Raw genomic sequence first — 19983 nt, 5'->3', positions numbered from 1 at the left:
CATGACACTTTAAACTATCAATGTTATAATAGTATTTATAATCATTTTAAAAGTCATTAACATTTTGAATGTATACTGTCACTTATCAATCTTTATAATACAAATATTTCATTTCTTTTTCCATTTTAGAAAATACAAAATATTTAGAGTTTGGGCCTTATATTTTGTTGATAATTGTTTCATATGTATTTTGGCAAGGTAGTTTAGAATAAATTCACACAGCACCAATTGGTTATATAAATAATTAATGGACTTGATAGTTTACGTAGTATTGTTGGAAGACAATGCTATGCAGTCACTGGTCTTACCTTCTGGGAAAGAACTCTCTACTCGCAGTGTTCCTTGAATATTTCATGAACCAACATAAAGTGATATGCTAATGACAAACTATTTACCCAGTGAGCAGGTGCAGCCTCTGCAGCCTTTGCATCTCTGATATACCTTTGATGTGGGGTCAGTTAAACCATTTTGAATTATTTTTCCTTTGCTTCCCTCCCTTCACAGTTTCACCTGAACCTACAATGGTGAGCGAGAGCCATCACGAGGCACTGGCAGCCCCGCCAGTCACCACCGTGGCAACTGTTGTACCACATAATGCCACAGAACCAGCCAGCCCTGGGGAAGGAAAGGAAGATGCTTTTTCTAAGCTGAAGGAGAAGTTTATGAATGAGCTGCATAAAATTCCATGTGAGTATCTTATATTGTTACTTGTAAAAATAAGGGGTTGAAAATCATCCACTGGCAGAGGAAAAAAACAGAACTCCGCTTAACATTTGATTTTTGATTATAGTAATTTGGATAGTAGTATCTCAATAATAAAATAGAATATGTTTGGAAATGAAATATTTTCCTTATTATCTTTAAATGAGCTTTATACATGACAATCCAGTTTATGAAAAATTCTATCTTGTGTTTAAGTAGGTTTTTTTAAAGTATTCTTTAACGTCCATTTCTCGAAACAATATTGATGCTTATAGGTTGTTTTATTTACTTTGGATTTATATGTAGGAAATAATTCCATTATAAAGATTATTCCTAAACAATAGGTACTATTTACTTTCCCAAAATTGTAAGTTTGACTTGCTATCATTTGTCAATATTTTAAACTGCTTTTCACAGTTTTTTACAATTTTGTTTGTTATCACTAAAAGAAGAAAAACTTCTAAGTTTAGTAATATGATGGTGGCATGAAGTCAGATCAGTGGCCTTTATTTAATTTTATATTTTATGTTGACAGCTAAAATTGTATGTATTGATCATATACATCATGATGTTTTGAAGAAAATAGACACTATAGATTAACTAAATCTGGCTAATTCACCTATGCTTCACTTTACATAATTATAATTTTTTGTGGTGAAAACACTTGACATTTACTCTCATCATTTGTAAGAATACAATATATTACCAACCACAGTTACCATGTTATAAAATAAGCCATTGTGTTTCTTAAAGATTGATTTATTTGAAAAGCCAAGTGAGAGAGAGAGAAATCTTCCATCTGCTGTTTCACTTCCCAAATGCCTGCAACAGCTGGTGCTAGACCAGGTCAAAGACAGGAGCTCCATCCAGGTATTCCTTTTGGGTAGCAGGTGCTCATGTAACTTAGCCATCATCTGCTGCCTCCCAGGCACATGAGCAGGGAGCTGGATTGGCACCTCAGGATAGCCAGGACTCAGATTGGCACTGCAATACAGGATGTGGGTGTCCCAATCAGCAGCTTAATCCACTGTGCCACTAGGCTCACCCCCAAAATAAACCTCTTGAAATGATTCATTTTGGATGAAACTTTTCATCCTTTGAGCAACACCTTCCCAACACCCCTACCCGCAGTATCCCAAGCCCCCAGTAACAGCCATTTTACTCTCTACATATATATTTCAATGGCAAAGATTTTATTTAATATGTTAATTAATGATGGAACCAGTAAAATGTTACAGTTAGTTTGAAAAACAAAAGACATACAGGTGGAAAGGCATTTGGCCTAGCCCTTAAGTTGCTGCTTGCAATGCTACAGCCCATATTGGAGTTGCTTGGTTCAAATCCCAGCTCTGCTCCCAATTCCAGATCCCTACTAATGTATATCCTGGGAGACAGCAGGTAATGACTCAAGTACTTGGGTCCCTACCATGCTGGAGACTTGAATTGAATTCCTGGCTTACAGATTCAGCCTGGCCCAGCTCTAGCTATCACAAGCCTTTTAGGAAAGAAGCAGTAGATGGGAGCTCTCTGTCTCTCTCTGCCTGTTTCTCTGTCTCCCACTCCTCTATGTGAATGTGTCTGTCAAACAAGTAAAAAATAAATGTTTTTGAAAATAGGATCTCTAAATATAAGGGCTGTTCAATAATTATTTTAAAAAAGCATAGCCACAGTCCATCAGGAATGATGAAATGAACCTACAGTCAGGTGAAAAATTGATCACTACCACTGCAATATCAGTTTCATCTCCTCTGCACATTGCATTTATGTGATAGGGCTTTGTTTGCATTATTAACAATTCCTTCACTCACAGCATTGTAAAACAACTTGAAAACAACACAAGACAGCATAAAAAAGCATGCTCTAGGCCAGACACTAAATCATCATTTTTGGCCATTTAAAACTCTCACAATTTTTCCTGACAAGATGAAAATGAAGACAGCGAAGAAAGTACATCTGCTTACTCTTACGAGAACATTCTAAAAATTGCCACATATGCATTTTAATGGCTTTAATTTATTGTTTATACATTCCACAAGAAGTTTATACATTTTTTGATTAACATGGTACATATTTATGGGGGACAGTGTGATATTTCAAGACATATAGCATGTGCTGATCAGATTACGGTAATTAGCATTTCCATCTCATCATTTCTTTGGCGCCTTTGAGCTTCTCCTTTGTAGTTCTTCATAAAATATTTCGTGGAGTGTTGTGGACTATTGTCACCTCACCATGCTGCAGAACACTAGATCTTCTTTCTTCTATCTGTGTTTTCGAATCCATTATCCCAGCTCTCTCTATCTCCCCTCCCTGCCACCCTTCCCAACCTACAGTATTTACTATTTTACACTCAACAAATATTGTGGGTGTCCCACATATCAAAGAGGGAGCCAAACCTTTCCATCTATGTTATCAACTTTTTTAGATTTCACATAGGAATAAGCTCATGCATATTTTTTCTTTCTGTGCCTGGTTTATTTCACTTAATATAATGTCCTCCATATTCATCCATACTGCAAAAAAAAAAAAAAATTTCTGTTTATGCCTGAAAAGTATTCCACTATGTATATGTACCACATTTTCCTTATCCATTTCATACACTGATGGACATAGGTTGATTCCAAATCTTAGGGGAGTGCAAATATCTCTTTGATATGGAGTTCCCTGAAGATGCATACCCAGTAGTGGGATTACCGCATCTTGTACTTCCATTTTTAAATTTTGAGGAGCCACCATACTGTTCCCCATCATGACTGTACTGATTTACATTCCCACCAACAACATGCTAGGTTCCATTTTCTCTACATCTTCACCAACATTTACCTTTTGTCTTTTTGATAATAGCCTTTCTAAAAGGTGTGAGATGATAGCTCATGGTGGTTTTGAGTTGTAGTTTCTTGATGATTAGTGGCATTGAACAATTTTTAGTTTAACTCTTGGGCAACTATATATCATCTGTTAAGAAGTGTTTATTGAGGGAGCCAGTGTAATGGCACAGTGGGTTAAGTTTCCACTTGCAATGCCAGCATCCCGTGTTGAAGTACCAGTTCAAGTCTCTGATGCTCTGCTTCTGATCCAGCTCCCTGCTAATGCACCTAGGAGGGCAGCAGGTGATGGCCAAAGTACTTGGGTTCCTGCCACCCTGGTGGGAGACCAGGATGAAGTTCCTGGCTCCTGGCTGAGGCCTCGCACATGTCTGACTGCAGTGGCATTCATTCTCATTCTCATTCTCATTCTCATTCTCTCTCTCTCTCTCTCTGTCTCTCTCTCTTTCTCTCTCTCTCTCTCTCCTTCTCTCCCTCTTCTCTCCCTCCTTTCCTCCTTCTTTTCTCTCCTTTCTCTCCCTCCTGTCCCTCTCTCTTCTCTCTCACTCACTGTGCCTTTCAATTAAACGAATAAACTTTAAAGAAAAAAATAGTTTCTATTCCTTTTGATCAGATGATTTGTTTTCCTCTCTTTGAGTTGTTTTTGTTGTTTACATACTTTAGATATGAACCACTTATCAGATGTATAGCTTACAAATGTGTTCTCCCATTCTTTCAGTTGTCTCTTCACTCTATTGATTATTTCTCTTGTGCAGAAGCTTTTTAATTTAATATAATTCATTTGTCTCTTTTGGCTTTTGTTACCTGTGCTTTTGGGGCCATAGCCAAAAAGTCATCTTCCTAGACCAATGTCATAGAACTTTTCCCTTATGTTTTCTTTGACTAGTTTCATCAATTTGAGTCTTTAAGCTATTCTCCATTGATTTTTGTGTATGATAGGAAGTAAGGATTTAATTTAAGTCTTCTGCATGTGGATTTCCAGTTATCCAACAGCACTTACTGAAGAGATGGTCCTTTCCCTCTTGTCTGTTCTTGGTCACTAAGTTGAAAAATCAGCTATTTATAAATACATGAATTTATTTCTGGAATTTCTCTTCTGTTCTATAGGTCTTCATGTCTATTTTACACTACTGCCTTTTGGTTTTGGTTACTCTCTCTTTGAGGTATATTTTGCAGTCAGGTAGTGTGATGCCTCCACATTGTTCTTTTTGCTCAAGATTGATTTGGCTATTCAAGGTATTTGTGGTTTAATATAAATTTTGATCTTTGATCTTTGTCTGTTTCTGAAGAATGTCTTTGATATTTTGATAGGGCTTAAGTTGAATATGTAGATTACTTTGGGGTGTGTGCATTTTTAAAAAAAGCAAATTCTGTTTGGTCAACAAAAGATATCTTTCCATTTGTTTCCATCTTCCTCAATTTCTTCCATCAATATTTTATAGTTTCAGTATTATTTTATTTTATTTTTACTATTATAAATGGGATTGTTTTCCTGATTGTTTTTCAAATAGTTCACGGTTAATGCATAAAGTAATGTTGATTTTGTATGTTGATTTTGTATCCTGCAACTTTACTGAATTCTTTTATTAGTTTTAAATGTTTGTTGGTAAAGTCTTCAGAGGTTTCTCGATATAAGATAATGGCATTTGCACAAGGAACAATTTAACTGCTTTATTTCCAATTTGGATGCTTTTTTTTTTTTTTTTTTTGTCTGTCTCTTGCCTCATTGCTCTGACTAGGACTACCAGTATTATGTTGAATACAAGAGGAAAATGTCAACATCTTTATCTGATTCTGGATTTTAGAGAAAAAAAATTTAGTGTTTCCCTATTGAATATGATGTTAGCTGTGTGCTTACCAGGTATGGCCTTTTTTTGTCTTAAGATACATTCCTTCTATGCTTAAATTACTGGAGAGTTTTCATCATGGTAGGATGGTGAATTTTGTCAAATGCTATTTCTGCATTTGTTGAAATGTTCATATCATTTTGTCACTTATTCAGTTAATGTTATGCATCATATTTACCGAATACGTCTATTTAACTGTTTTTGCATCCCTGGGATGGATCCCGCTTCATCATGGTGACTGATCTTTTTAAAGTGCTGTTGAATTTGCTTTACTAGTATTTTTGCTGATGATTTTTAAATCTGGGTTCATCAGGACTATTTACCCATAGTTTTCTCATTTTTTGTATTGTCTTTGTCTTTGGTGTCAGGGTGATGCTGGTCTTGTAAAATGGGTTCAGAAGTAATTCTTCTTTTCAGCAGTGGAACCATTATGTCCTGTGCTTTTCTTTAATGAGAGTTTTTATTAATAATTCAATCTCCTAACTCTTTACTGATTTGCTGATTTTTTATTTCTTCATAAATCAATGTTTTTAGGATTACATGTGAAAGAACTTACTCGTTTCTTTGAGAATACCTAGTGGCATAGATTGTTTATTGTAATTTCTTATGAGTTTTTATATCTCATGGTATCATTTGTAATGTCTTCATTTCTAATTTTATTTGATTCTTCTCAGGCTAGTTAAAGGTTTGTCATTTTATTTGTCTTTTCAAAAACTCAATTTGGTTGATCTTTTTCATTGTTTTTTCTAGTCTCTATTTCATTTATTTATGCTCTAATCATTGTTATATCCTTTCTTTGGCTAGCTTTGGGTTTAGTTCTTTTTTTTCTAGTTCCTTGAGGAGAAACATTAGATTGTCTATTTGGGATTTCTCTTTTTTCTTGATTTAGGTGCCTCTTAGTAAGTAAGACAGAAATAGAATAAGAAAAAAACAAAGATCTACCAATAACCAAAAAACAACTAGCAAAATAACAGCAATAAGTCCTTACTTATCAATAGTAACCCTGAATATAGATGGATTAAGTTCTCCAATTAAAAGACAGAGTGACTGAAAGGATAAGAAAATAAGAACTAGCCATATGTTCCCTACAAAAGACTCATTTCTCCTGTAAGTGCACACTAACACTGTGAGTGAAGGGATAGAAAATCATATTCCATAGAAATAGAAATCCAAAAAGAACATGAATAGCTTTGCTTGCACCAGCTAAGATATACCTTAAACTAAAAACAGTAAAAAGAGATTTGAAAGTTCATTATGTAATGATAAAGTGGTCAGCATATCAAAAAGGTGTAACAATTGTAAATAATAGTAGGCTTAAAAATGATTTTGGACACGTGGAATTAAAAGAAAATGTGCATTTTCTGTGAACTTTCTGAAGCCCTCTAGTATGCATGAATCCAACATTGGTGTACCTGTACATATACAGTAAATATTAATGGTTCTTAAGGGAGAGATATATTGAAGTATAGCAATAGTAGGGGACTTCAGTATCCCACTTCCAGCCATCTAGATAGCAAATCAACAAAGAAACACGGGGCTTAAACTACACTGTAGATCAAATGGACCTAATAGGCACTTACACATTACAGGTTCTTCTCAACTGTACTTTGAGCATTCTCCTAGATAGATTCATATGTTGAACCACAAAACAAGACAATAAACTTCAACAGATTGAAGTCATATCAAGTTTGACAAACAGAGAACTCAGACAGGCTAGAAACCTTCAGCTGAACCAGCTGGTGAACCAGTGGGGCACACTTGAATCCTGGAGCTGCTGTGTCCTATGAGGTGCTACCAAAATCCAGGACAGCTATAGCCAATGTGGTGCCTCAAGAAGCTTAGGCCCCATGTAAGTATTCATAGAGCTGAGGCACCTGAAGCCAGGAGTTACTGGGGGTTGTCAGGAGCAAGGGGCCACTGATACAAGCCAGGCAGTAAAGTCAGCTCCAGATAAAGTTTGCTGTGCAAGCCTGAATTGTGGGGCTATGTGGTACCTTGTGGAGCTGGGCTATGTCTACAGGCTCAATCCGTGGATACTGGCCTGAAAGATGGAAGCAAGTGGATCTTCCCTATGCTGGGCTTTAATGTGCTAGGTCCAGAGTTGTGGTACTAAGCTCATGACCTGTGCTCACATTCTTCTGTATCTTCTAAATAGACAGCATCTCTTTCCATGTTGTGCTGCCTTGGGTAAGGGAAGGGTTGAGGCAGCCTATACTCTTCCATGCATCTTTTCTTACTGTTCTGTTATAACCAGGTACCATGATTGGTTTTCTGGTTTTCCTGGTCTCCTTAGCTCTTGTGAAAGGGTTTTCATGCATGAATAGTTGTTCTAACTGATGCTTCAGCATAAGGGCAGTCATTGGGAGTCCTACTGGGTCATCTTGTTCAACCTCAATCTTGGTAGTATTTAATTTGAATCTTAAACTAGAGCTTGGCTTGTTTTCTTCAAGTTCTGACATTTTCTGTGTGTTAGACACTTTTCCTTGGCTCACAGCAAAGGTTTGAGCCCTTATATTCTAGTGGCCAAGAAGAGTAGTGAGTCAGTAAAAGGCAGATGTACTCATGTGCAGTATGCCCTATGCATGACAATAAATGATGTATGGAAAAATATAAGCGAGTAAATGGGATAAGGCACCACACAGAGGGTGAAACGTGTTAAGATGATGAGGGTTATTTTGTTCATAAGGAAATTGAAGGAAGTAAAGGCAGAAGGCATCTACAACCTAGCAAATAGCACAGAAGGTCTCAGATAAGAATCTGTCTGGAATAGCAACAAGCTCAGTGTGGCTTAGGTAGAGTGGACATTATGGAGAGTGGTCTAAGATGAATGTCTGTGGACCACTTGGCATGAAGTCTTCTTGCCTGGTACCCTGAGGATTGTTCTAAGTTGGTTTTTACCCCGACTGAAATAAAGTGCATTTTTGAGCAGAGGAGTCCCCTGATCTGACCTAAGTTTTTTTAAAGATCATGTTTGCTACAGGGTTGAAAATGGACTGTAGAGGGTCAAGGACAGAAGGTAAATCAGAACATTGCAATAATCCAGATTAGATATTTGTAAAATTTATAAGGAGATTATTCTACAAGGACATAAAAATGCAGGAGAAAAAAATCCAAAGAATCAGCTTACACCTCAGTAAGTTAGTAACTTGTTGATTTGTCTATCCACTTTTAGCAAATTCAGGTTCATCCAAGAAACACTCTTGGCACAGTTGTCAGTAATTACCATTCTCAGCAGAAAGACACATAACTAAGTAGAAATGGAGAAAGTCCCAGGATATGAAATACAACAGGTGTTCCCTTCCTTGTTTTGCTGCTGAACTGCTGGGCTGATATACAAATTCTGGGCACTTCTGATACAACTGTGAGGTTACAACTACCAGGCAAAAACCAAATACTTATTTTGTAGTTGCAAACTCTCACTTGAGTATGTTTGAAAATGTTTGTTTTAAGAGAAACTTGTTAGAAGGAAGCAGAGAAAGCAGTGAATCATTCCTAATCTAGTGTCTATCTTCCTGTCTCCAACATTATCTCCATCTCTGGAAAAGTCAGCATCGCATGCTAAAGTGATAACTGTGGGACTGAAACCATCCCCATTTGTCAGCACTCTCATTCACACTGCTCCTTCAGGTCTTAGAAGGAGCATTCTCTTAGAAAGGGCTTTCCACAGGGCTGGCGTCGTGGCTCACTTGGTTAATCCTCCGCCTGTGGCGCCGGCATCTCATATGGGTGCCGGGTTCTAGTCCCGGTTGCTCCTCTTCCAGTCCAGCACTCTGCTGTGGACCGGGAAGGCAGTGGAGGATGGCCCAAGTGCTTGGGCCCCTGTACTCATGTGGGAGACTAGGAGGAAGCTCCTGGCTCCTGGCTTCGGATCAGTGCAGCACCGGCCATAGCGGCCATTTGGAGAGTGAACCAACGGAAGGAAGACCTTTCTGTCTCTCTCTCACTGTCTATAACTCTACCTGTCAAATAAATTTTTAAAAAAAAGAAGAAGAAGAAGAAGAAAGAAAGGGCTTTCCAGCCATGCTCCTTAATGTCGTTGTAACCCCTTTCATAACACCCTAGCTTTGCTGGTATTTCCTTTCTTCCATCCTTGCTTTATTTCTCACCGTATTTCTTAGTACCATCTATAAAGCTATGCAATTTGTTGTTTAATCTAAATTGTTCAGGCTACCTATAAAACAATGGCCTCCATGAGGCCAGTAAGTAGGGTCTGGGTTATGCATGATTGCAGGCCTGGTATTCTCTGATATCCACAAGGTACCCAATTTTTGATGAATGAAATAATAAAGAAATAGTGTTTGTCTGAAACTAACCATCTTAAAATCCAAGATATTAAGATGTTTACTAAGCATATTATTAAAGCATGAATTTTAAAGTTCAGAAACTAAGGGAAGCATAATTTCAATGCTGATCTGTGCCATTCACCTAAAAAAAAAAAAAATCTATTCTAACAGTGACAACGCCTCCATTTTTAGTCTTTCCCACTTAGAGCTAGTTTTTACTTTGCTTTTTTTCCTCCTTGTACATCATTAGGAAAACAATCATCTGGAATAATTGTCAATGAAACTCCCTTTTATTACTTTTCTTTCCCTTGGCTAACCTCATCTTCTTTCCCAAACCATTGTTCCATTCCTATGTCCCTTTTTTAGGCACACAACATAATCTCAGCTCCTCAATAGATTATTGCTCTTGACCAACAACCTAAAATAATAGGATGTCAGAGGAGGATCTGAGTAGTACCCATAAAATATTATGTTGCTAGCACGCTCCTTAATTTACTAGGAAGAAACAAGTACCTAAACTTTTTAAATGGTACAGTAAATAATTATTAGAAAAAACCGTATCATAAAATTCATGCAGTTTTGTAAAAAAAAAAAAAAGAGTAACTGCATATTTTACACTTTGGTTTTAATCTATCAGAATTTTTACTGCCTGTGTAATTGAAATGTCTAATCATATTTATATACAGGGAGCCATACTAAACAAAACTAAAATATATTCCTAAAATCGAATTCCTTTAGGAGCATATGTTATATACAGGTTATCACTTTTGACTTGACATAATATAGTGTGACGCTAATGACAGGTAACAAATTAGAATATTAATTGATTTCAGTCTCTGAACTAAATCTTGGCTATCTGGCAGATGTGTTTTTTGCAAAATTGATAGCAAACAGCTTTAGTCTGTCACTTGAAATTCCCACTTGTAAGAAGAGAGGTGTCACAATGGCAAGGAGTGTGCATGTCATTAGTTGGGTAATCTGCACAGTCCAGCATGGAACATATTCAAACCAAATTGCCTGATGATATCATTCGTAGCACCACAGGGCTTAAAATAAAAAAGAGAAAAAGAAAGGGTAAATGCTGAGCATTTTTATCTTTCAATTCATTCTGCACACTGTTATCTAAATGAAGCAGACAAGGTTTTTCAGAATGTTTCTTTATTTTGCAACTTTGATTTTAATATGACTAGAGCCGCGGTTGGTTTGTAAAGCATGGACTTGTGTCATCAGAGTAGCTGTGATTACGGTTTTGATATTCATGAGCTTCTCCAAGTACAGTGCACCTTTCCTTAAGCACAGCAGAAAGCCAAAACTGCTTGTTGAGAAGGGTGAATGGGCTAAGATAGTTGCATCAAATGTTGTTCGACAGTTAAATTCAGGAAGTAAAAACACAAGTTCTAGACACAGACCTCATGGGTTCAAATCCTAGCTCCACAGCACTCTAGCTGTGTGACCTTGGACACATTCACTAAAATTTCTTTGTATCAGTTTCTTCCTATATAAGATGGGGAGAAAAATAATAGCTCCATCATAAGGTTGTTGGGTAAAGTGACAGTGTGTATAAGGGCTCAACACAGTATGGCATAGAATAAGCATTCTGTAAATGTTAGCTATTTTATTGAACCCAAGCTGTCATTTTAACAGCTCTGTTTCTCTTGTATTCAAGTGAATCATCCAAATTGAGAAGATTCCAAAAAGTTTCCAGCCAAATTATGTACATTGTACTCCGCTCCAAGATGCTTGTTTTAGAGAAGATAGACCTTCTCTCTTGGTGTTTCCTCTTCCCATCACCTCTATTTGTTCTTCTTTTTTTTCCTCCTATATTTTTACTTTCTCATTCCCTTATCTCCTTTAGCCTCCACATATGCTCTGGGCTCATACAATGTGAAAGCACCAGGCAAAATTCCATGCATAGTAGGTCCTTATCATGGGTTTTCTGACTTTATGCTTAGGTTTTCTGACTTCATGCTCTAAAACTTTCTCCCTGACCTTGCCTCGCCCCTTAAGCTATCACTCTCTCTTCCTCCCCCACACTTCCCCCAACCTTACTACAAAACAGAACCTGGACCCTGACATCTATTTCATAAACTTCCATTGACATCTGAATCCCTTCACTTTGATTTCCACTCTTTGTGAACTAGTAAAATTTTATTGTTTCCCCAAAGTCATCAGGTACTTCTTGATGCACAATTAAGCAGGTTATTGTCAGTCATCATTTGGTCAGCTATGTCTGCATTGTTGTCGCTGGTGGACACCACTTACGAACACTACTAACCTGTGGACTGATCTTTTCTCCTCTTCCTTCTCCCCCGCTCCCTGATCTGTTTCCTTAACTGGCCCTGTTTTTTCATGTCTCTTCCTTTAGTGTGAAATATGTTTATTTTCCAGAGTTTTATTTTTAATCCTATTTCACTCTTAACCTATGTGTTCTTTCCAAGAAATCTCATTCACCTAACCAATCAAATAAGGAATGTCACTATTCCCCTTGCCTCCTTGAGCTTTTCCACCAGTTCTATCACTGCGTTCAAGTCCAGTGAATGCTCTCAGATGTGCCCAGCTGGCTGAGTTGTGCACTCATTTCCACAGGCAGAAGGATGTGATCCTTCCTCTGATCTCTCAGGGTTCCTCATTCAAATCGCTCATGGTCTTGGTTGTTGGAAGTCTTCTGCTGCTGAAAGGTAAATTCCCCAGGGACATGGGCCATCTTTGTATTCCCATCACATTGCAAGTGTCTGACATCAAAAGAACCAATGAAAGTGGCATCTGTAGGGAACCTTGGTAGGGTTTACAAACAGGAGCAAAGCTCTTATTCCAGTGTGTGGGTCAGGAAAAAGGAGGAGTTCTGTTTTGTTTAAGACTAGGTAATTCTTGTTAGAAACCACTATTTAGATTGTGTGTTACAAAAATTACAATTATTGCAAACAGTGTGATCCTTGTGCTGTACTTGGAGAAATTGATCCAGAAAGCAATAGTTTCAAGTGATGTTGATGTTAAGAAGATAATTGCAAGAAACAGATGACAAGGCCAACCATTGGGAATATACAGTGATCCATACATGTGAATATCAATAATTATTACAGTCGTCACCAATGTTTATTGAGAACTTAGCAGGTATGTGTGCGTTGTGCATTCTGTGAAATAAACTTCTGTTAGGCCTTGTAAAAACTCTACTAGACAAGTACTATTATTATCCCCATTTTACAGATAAACAGACTTATAAAGTGATGAGTTTTCCAAATAATTTATACTCATATGATGCATTTTAGATGTATAAATGGGGTCAAGAAAGACTGTTGAGTTTTAGCCAAGAATATCTCAGAGAATATCACAAAGACTCTGCATCGCCTTCAGCATTGCTTTCTGCAATTAAGACTGGAAACTGTTGCTGCCTGTTTGCTGTTTAGAGATATTAGTTGATATTTGGTGTTCCTCTTTTGATATTTATTTTATATTATTGAATCCCAGAACACAAGTTAAAGTCAATTCAGCTTTTCATTGCTTTATTTGGCTTTAAAAGCATGTACTTATTCACTGTTTCTGTATTTCTTTTATTGCCCTCACTTAAATAACTCAAGTTAATAACTTACTGCTATCTAACACACAATTGCCAAATATTTTCATTGCCTAAATGAATTCTATATGTCTCATCTTAGCTAGCTATTGATTCAATTCTTCTATACTTCAGAAAAACATTGGCTAAACATTAAGTGAAATTATTCATTGCTAACCTCTATACAATAGAAATATGTAAAAGAAAATGTAACAATAGTGATGAGGATTATTCTCAGAGCATATGCTTTGTAATATTAACAAGTCAAGAGATGTCTAGGTTAGTGACATACAAGTATGGGATAAGTTTTAGAGGCAGGAGTGGGGACAGGAAAAAGTATCCAGTTTTATGATTATCCCTTGAGAGAATATCACAAAGGATACAAATCACCTCCACTATTGCTCTCTACAACTAAGACTGGAAACCACTGAATGATTTCATCAGTGCAATACTGAAGGAACCTGCTTGGACAGAAACATGGATATGGGTTGCAAATCATCACAGTCCCAGGTAGCGATTCTTATGCCTACTCAACAAACATATATCTTGCTTTAGTTTCATTTATTTCATCATCTTAGCTATAATTCTAATTCTCATTCAAAATATAGTAAATACATGCATGTGTAAATAGTGTATATAAGTATATTTATTTTTTAAGAGTTTGCATTTACTTTGGAAATTTATATTCATTAAATAAAAGTTTAATAAATAAAAAAAAAGAGTTTGCATTTAACAACTTAGTACTAAGACAGAAGGTATATTTGATTCATCTGAGTTCTTAATACTCAAAAAGTTGGCCCTGCCCTCAACAGGATCCTGTAAGTATGTGTTGGGCCATTTTTAGTGTGCTAAAAAAATAGGCAAGAAGGACAGTTATTATCATTTGGAGGGCCTGTGTCCAGGAGCCTACTCATCCAGCACTATGTGGGACCATTTCACACAATTGTTCTGCATCCCATACAAATTTCCAAATCCCTATAGGGCATGCATACAGAAGGGACATCACTTACAATGATCTAAACCTAGGACTATTTAATAGATTAACACGAAGTATTTTTGCACAGCTCTCATCCATACTAGCTTTTATTCTAATGTCCACTGCATCTCTATAGTTTGATTTTCTTCTGATTTTTAAACATTCTTGATGATCTTACCTCTGTAAATCCAAACGTCTTTTTTTTAGTATTAGCAAGCATGTGATTAATTCAGTATGTCTTCCAGTGTGGTTGTATTTTTATGAGTGAAAACATGAAATTACTTTACTGTACATCATTGTCTTATTTTTCCTTTCTATTATAGTTAGCAGGTTTTATTGATTTTTTAATAATATATGTAGATGTAATGCATATTCTATTATTTTATAATCTACAGAAAAATAATATTATAAATATTTGTTATAATGTTGGACATTGTATATATACCGATTTTCAAAACCAAATGTCCAATGTACTTCTATCAACCTTCTATCCTCAAGGTGGAAATCTTAACAAAAGCATTTGCTACTAGTATTTGATTCCAGGGAGGTTGTTTCTGTGTGTCTGTGGTTTACCCCTTGGAAGTCTATTATGTGAAAATTTGCCCCATGAAGTTCATGCCTTTGAAATGAACTAGTGTTTGGGGATTTTTATAAAATTTTAATGCACAGGCAATGCAGAGTAACATAGGCACATAAAGCCAAGTGAATTAAGATCTCAGCTAAATTTCTAAACTTTATTTAGCTACATTCCATTAGCATCGCAAAGCTATTAAGTAAACACACCTGAGGAAAATAGGGCCTTGGAAAATATTTTTGACCGATACCTAAAATAGCTCAAGAATCGCCTTGTTGAAATAATGTACAAATGTATTTTAAAATAGCTTTTGAAGTCTTTTGCATACCACAATGCAGTTGCATTGCAAAATACAGGCTGTGTTTTCACTAAGCAAAGCCTGCCTGCAACAGCAAATCTATAAAGAAAACTGCAGAATAAGAGAAGCTGGAAGACTGCTGTTTTCTCCTCAGTCTAATGACTATGGAGATCTTTACTGCACTGCTGACCTGTCAGGTTTGTGCCAGTTTCTATTAAATAGGGTAAAGAACTTAAGAGCAGAAACCCTCAGGGAAATTATGTGAGGTACCATTATGTTTTTAGCACTTGGATTTATTTTTTCATTGTTTTGATTGTCATTTAAGAGAATAAGTGAACTAGATATCTTTTCATGCATGTGCTTCCCCATTCTGTCTTTTGAATGAACTTAGATCATTTTGAAATAAAGATTAAAAAAAATATTGGCCCACTGAAAGGTTTTGTCACCAAGCAACACTTTCACTGAAATGCTGCCCTGGAGAAATTCCAAAAACCACTTGAACCTTCTCCCTTTATCCTCTTCTCTTTCTAGGTGTTTTCACAATATGAGTTTTAAAACAATACAGGGCGGCCGGTGCCGTGGCTTAACAGGCTAATCCTCCGCCTTGCGGCGCCAGCACACCGGGTTCTAGTCCCGGTTGGGGCGCCGGATTCTATCCCGGTTGTCCCTCTTCCAGGCCAGCTCTCTGCTATGGCCCAGGAAGGCAGTGGAGGATGGCCCAAGTGCTTGGGCCCTGCACCGGCATGGGAGACCTGGAGAAGCGCCTGGCTCCTGGCTTCGGATCAGCACGATGTGCTGGCCGCAGCGGCCATTGGAGGGTGAACCAACGCCAAAAAGGAAGACTTTTCTCTCTGTCTCTCTCTCACTATCCACTCTGCCTGTCAAAAAAAAAAAAAAAAACAATACAGGGCAATAGTAAACTATAAATAATAGAAATGCATTTAAGTGATAAATGTGCCCTTTTCAGAAGGTAGTAGTCCATATTTCTCCACAGAAATTTAGAAAGGAGTCAGGATCTCAAGGTTGTATCATTCAGTGCCTTGAAAGTAAAACTGTATTATAGTAATTTCATTTTCTCAAGGATTTGCATCATCTTTCTGTAGGTTGGTCAACTAATACAGAATACATTTAAAAACAGTGTTGTCATGATCATGTAGAGAATAATAAACTCTCTAAGTTTTTTCTTATACTCCAGTAGCCTAAAAGTGTTAACACTTGGTCCAGAATGCTGTGTTAATCACTCATGGATTCTGGCCTGTTATTAGTAACTCACACAGATCGGCATACCATTGGTTGCCATGATGAAAGTCTGTGAAGTAATATGGTTTATAATATGAGCTATGGGGGTGGGCATTTGGTGAAGAGGTTAAAATGTTGCTGGGGATGCCCGCATCCCATACCAGAGTGCCTGGTCGGAGTCCTGGCTCCTCCAGTTCTGATCCAGCTCCCTGCTAATGTACACCCCAAGAGGTGGCAAATGACAGCTTAAGTGTTTGATTCCCTGCCATCCATGTGGGAGAATCCGATTAATGCTGGGCTTCTAGCTTTAACCGGATTGTTGTGCCATGCTAAGACGTTAAATCAAGCACACAGTGTTAACTTCTTCCTGGGCCTCCATAGCATTACAGACTCCAGCTTTTTCCTCCAGAGGACTTTGAAATCACAGTATCTTAAGGAAACATGGATGGCTTTTTATGAGATGATTTGTTAAGATTTTTACATAGACCCATCCCCATCTCCAACTACGTGCCCTCTCATGGTTTGTTCCAGCAAGATGGAACCTCTCAGCGGTACTGGCTGTTATCCCTAGCACTTCATGTTTCCAGATTTCCATACAGACTGTCTCCTCAGTCCAAAATTCCTTGCTTGCCACTGCTTTCTGCCTGGACTGCATTTAAATGTCCCTTGGAACTCTTTTCCTACAAAAATCCCTTCCTGTCCTGCTCCCATCCTCCTCATCTACTATTCAGCAGTCCCCCCTCTGTCACAAGCTTGTACTTCATGAATGCTTGTAATTTTTACTCTACATTTTACTTCCCTGTCCCTGTCTACTAACTGCGCGATCTACTTGAAGCCAGGGACCCACCTGGTCTTTTCATCTTGGAGTCCCCAGTCCCAGCACAAAATCTGGCTCCCTGTTGGCAAAACTATTATTTTTAATAGTCATGTTGAGTCCCTTATTGGAAAAGGGTTAGAGAGGGGATAACTAACAAAGGCAATGCTCCAAAGTTCAAGCTCCCCCCAAGATACATGAAACTCAGTCCAGTCATGGAGTTGTCCCCTGGATTTGCGGAAGCTGAAGCCTTGAGCCCAGAGCAGGCTGCTCATTACCTGAGCAATGTGAAAGATGCTGAAGAAGCACTAAGAATGGAGATCTGGAAGAAGCATTTAAACTTTTCAGTGTAGCAAAGGACACTTTTCCCAACAAAAAAGGTGATGGGCAGAATCCAAAAAATACAGGAAGCCTTGGAGAAATTGGCAGAAAAGGAAGATGATGAATTTAGATGTGTGCAACTAGGGCCTGCTGCTCTGTCAAGAACTGCACAGCCAACTCTGAGCATCAGAAGGAAGGTGTAGCTTTCCTCTACAGCCTATACAGGGAAGGAAGAAAAGGGGGTATTTTGGCAGATGATATGGGATTAGGGAAGACTGTTCAATTCCTTGCTTTCCTTTCTGGTATGTTTGATGCTTCGCTTGTGAATCGTGTGCTGCTGATCATGCCAAACAATCTTATTAGCACATGGGTAAAAGAATTTGTCAAGTGGGCTGCAGGAATGAGAGTCCTAGCAAGAGTGAACATACCAGAAACCTCAATCAGATTCAGCAAAGGGATGGCATCATTATCACCACATATCAAATGTTAATCAATAATTGGCAGCAGCTTTCAAGCTTTAATGGCCAAGAGCTTATGTGAGACTGTGTTATCCTTGATGAAGCACATAAAAAAAAAAAAAAAAAAAAAAAAAAACTCCTCATCTACTAAGTCAGCAATATGTGCTCGTGCTATCCCTGCAAGGAATCGCCTCCTCCTCACAGGGACCCCAATCCAGAATAATTTACAAGAACTATGGTCCCTGGTTTTGCTTGTCAGGGGTCCCTGCTAGGAACACTAAAGACTTTTAAAATGGAGTATGCTACTCTTATTACTAGTGCAAGAGAAAAAGATGCCACCCTAGGGGGAAATGCCTTGGGATTTAAAATACCTAAAAATTTAATGACAATCATAGAACCCTGTGTACTCAGGAGGACAAAAGAAGTACAGAAGAAAAAGCCAAGCAATCCAGAAAGAAGACTTTGTGAAAAGAATCCAGATATTTATACCATTTGTGAAATGCCTTAAAAAAAAAAAAAAAAAAAAAAGGCAATGCTCCTTGTTAGGCTGGAGCAAAGTGGGCAACTTTCGCAAGCCATTTTGCCTGGTCTTCAATCATTCTGTCCAACCCAGCTTTACTCGTTCCCCCTGTTCTTTTGGTTTTTTTCCTCTTTCCTCGACCTTTCTTTAACATTGGTTTCTTCAGTTCTCTGTTCGCTTTCCTCCCTGCCTGTGCTGCCTAAAAACGTTGCTTGTTTGCTTTATTCTCTTGGGTCTGGTGGCAGCCCAATCTGACTCAGAATCAAGCTGCAAGCAAGGCACCAAATTGGTCCTCCGGGTAAACATTTCTCCCACCCCCACCCCCACGCCTTTTCATTCAAGTGGAGATCTGAGACACTGTATCAGCTTCATCTTTTACTTTTAAAAATAATGTATTGAATTGGGATGGCCAGGAAACAAGATAAGCTCATTGCATACGGCCTAGTTTCCTGTGCTTTCATTGGGAGAGTGCAAAAGATAGCTGGAAATGTTTTTATAGTGGCTTTTCCCACAAGGGATACTTGTGTGTGGTTTGCTTTGGTGAGTTAACTGTTTATGGGAACCTTGTGTGAATCTCTCTGTGTCACCCCCTTCCAGTAGGTCCTCAAAGCAGTAAGAGTCTTTTGGCTTCTGTTGTTGCCAGTAATGCCACAACTGTAGGAATCATTCCAAGGGCTACTTCAGTATAGCCTTGCTAGCCATCTTCTACCTACACTGATTGGAATGGCTCCATTCCAATCCACCAATTCCAGCTGAGCTGTGTCACCTCACCTTTCCACAGCTGCTCTCATCCATCACCTTTTTTATTCCAGACCTGCTAGTGTGGCTCTAATGCGGTTTTCCTGGCTGCCTTCCAGGTCCTCATCAATAGTGAATCTGTTTTGCTGTTCTGCATTAAGTAGTCTTATGCTATCAGCCCTATGCTACTGATGTGAAAGCCGGAGTACCTCCACAAGAGTTTGAGTTTAACAATCTTTCTAAAAGTTGAGCCCTGCGTGATGTTAGCTGGGCTTCAATTACAGGAAAATACACAGGCCATTTCCCCAAGTTCATTCTCGTGCTTGTGGCTTCCATTGGACAGTGACGCAGCCTTGCCTCTCCCTGCTTTAATTGATTTGGCCATTCACTAAGCGAGGGGTACTTGGGCCTCTATGTACAAGGCACACTAAACTGTATACATGACTCGTATTAAAAACTCCCTTTTCTCTTGGCTTCTGACACTCTCGTCCTTTCTTTCTGAGCATTTCTGGTCCCAGTTGCCCACAAGTAGGTATTCTCCATGAATCTGCCTCTGGCATTCTTCTACCTCTATGATTTCTTCATGACATCAGAACTTCCAATACTATCTTTATGTCATTCACACCCAATATTTAATTCCCAGCCTTGATATCTCTATTGAACTCCCCTCTTTCATTAAATTAACTTTACAGAGAATGGTTGGCATATAATAAAAACTCATGCCAAATTATAATTCTGTACATTTTGATATATGCATATAAGTATAAGTATAATCAATACTTTAAAAATTGCCTTTCTGGGAAAAGTAGAAGGAAGGAGGGTAGGAGGGAAGGAGGGA

General features: G+C 38.0%; 1 protein-coding gene across 2 annotated transcripts in view; it reads left to right on the top strand.

Annotated features, from left to right (window-relative positions):
* Positions 1-521: 521 nt before the first annotated feature.
* Positions 522-19983, top strand: part of SYT1 (synaptotagmin 1) — a 232570-nt gene continuing 213108 nt past the window's right edge. For both annotated transcript variants that reach the window (XM_062202061.1, XM_062202060.1), the window contains exon 1: positions 522-687. In XM_062202061.1, coding sequence (XP_062058045.1) covers positions 522-687 — 166 coding nt within the window. The remainder of the gene's footprint in view (positions 688-19983) is intronic.

The sequence above is a fragment of the Lepus europaeus genome, chromosome 10 (genome assembly GCF_033115175.1).
Source record: "Lepus europaeus isolate LE1 chromosome 10, mLepTim1.pri, whole genome shotgun sequence".
NCBI lineage: Eukaryota > Metazoa > Chordata > Mammalia > Lagomorpha > Leporidae > Lepus > Lepus europaeus.
This window is presented reverse-complemented; position numbering and strand designations above follow the sequence as displayed.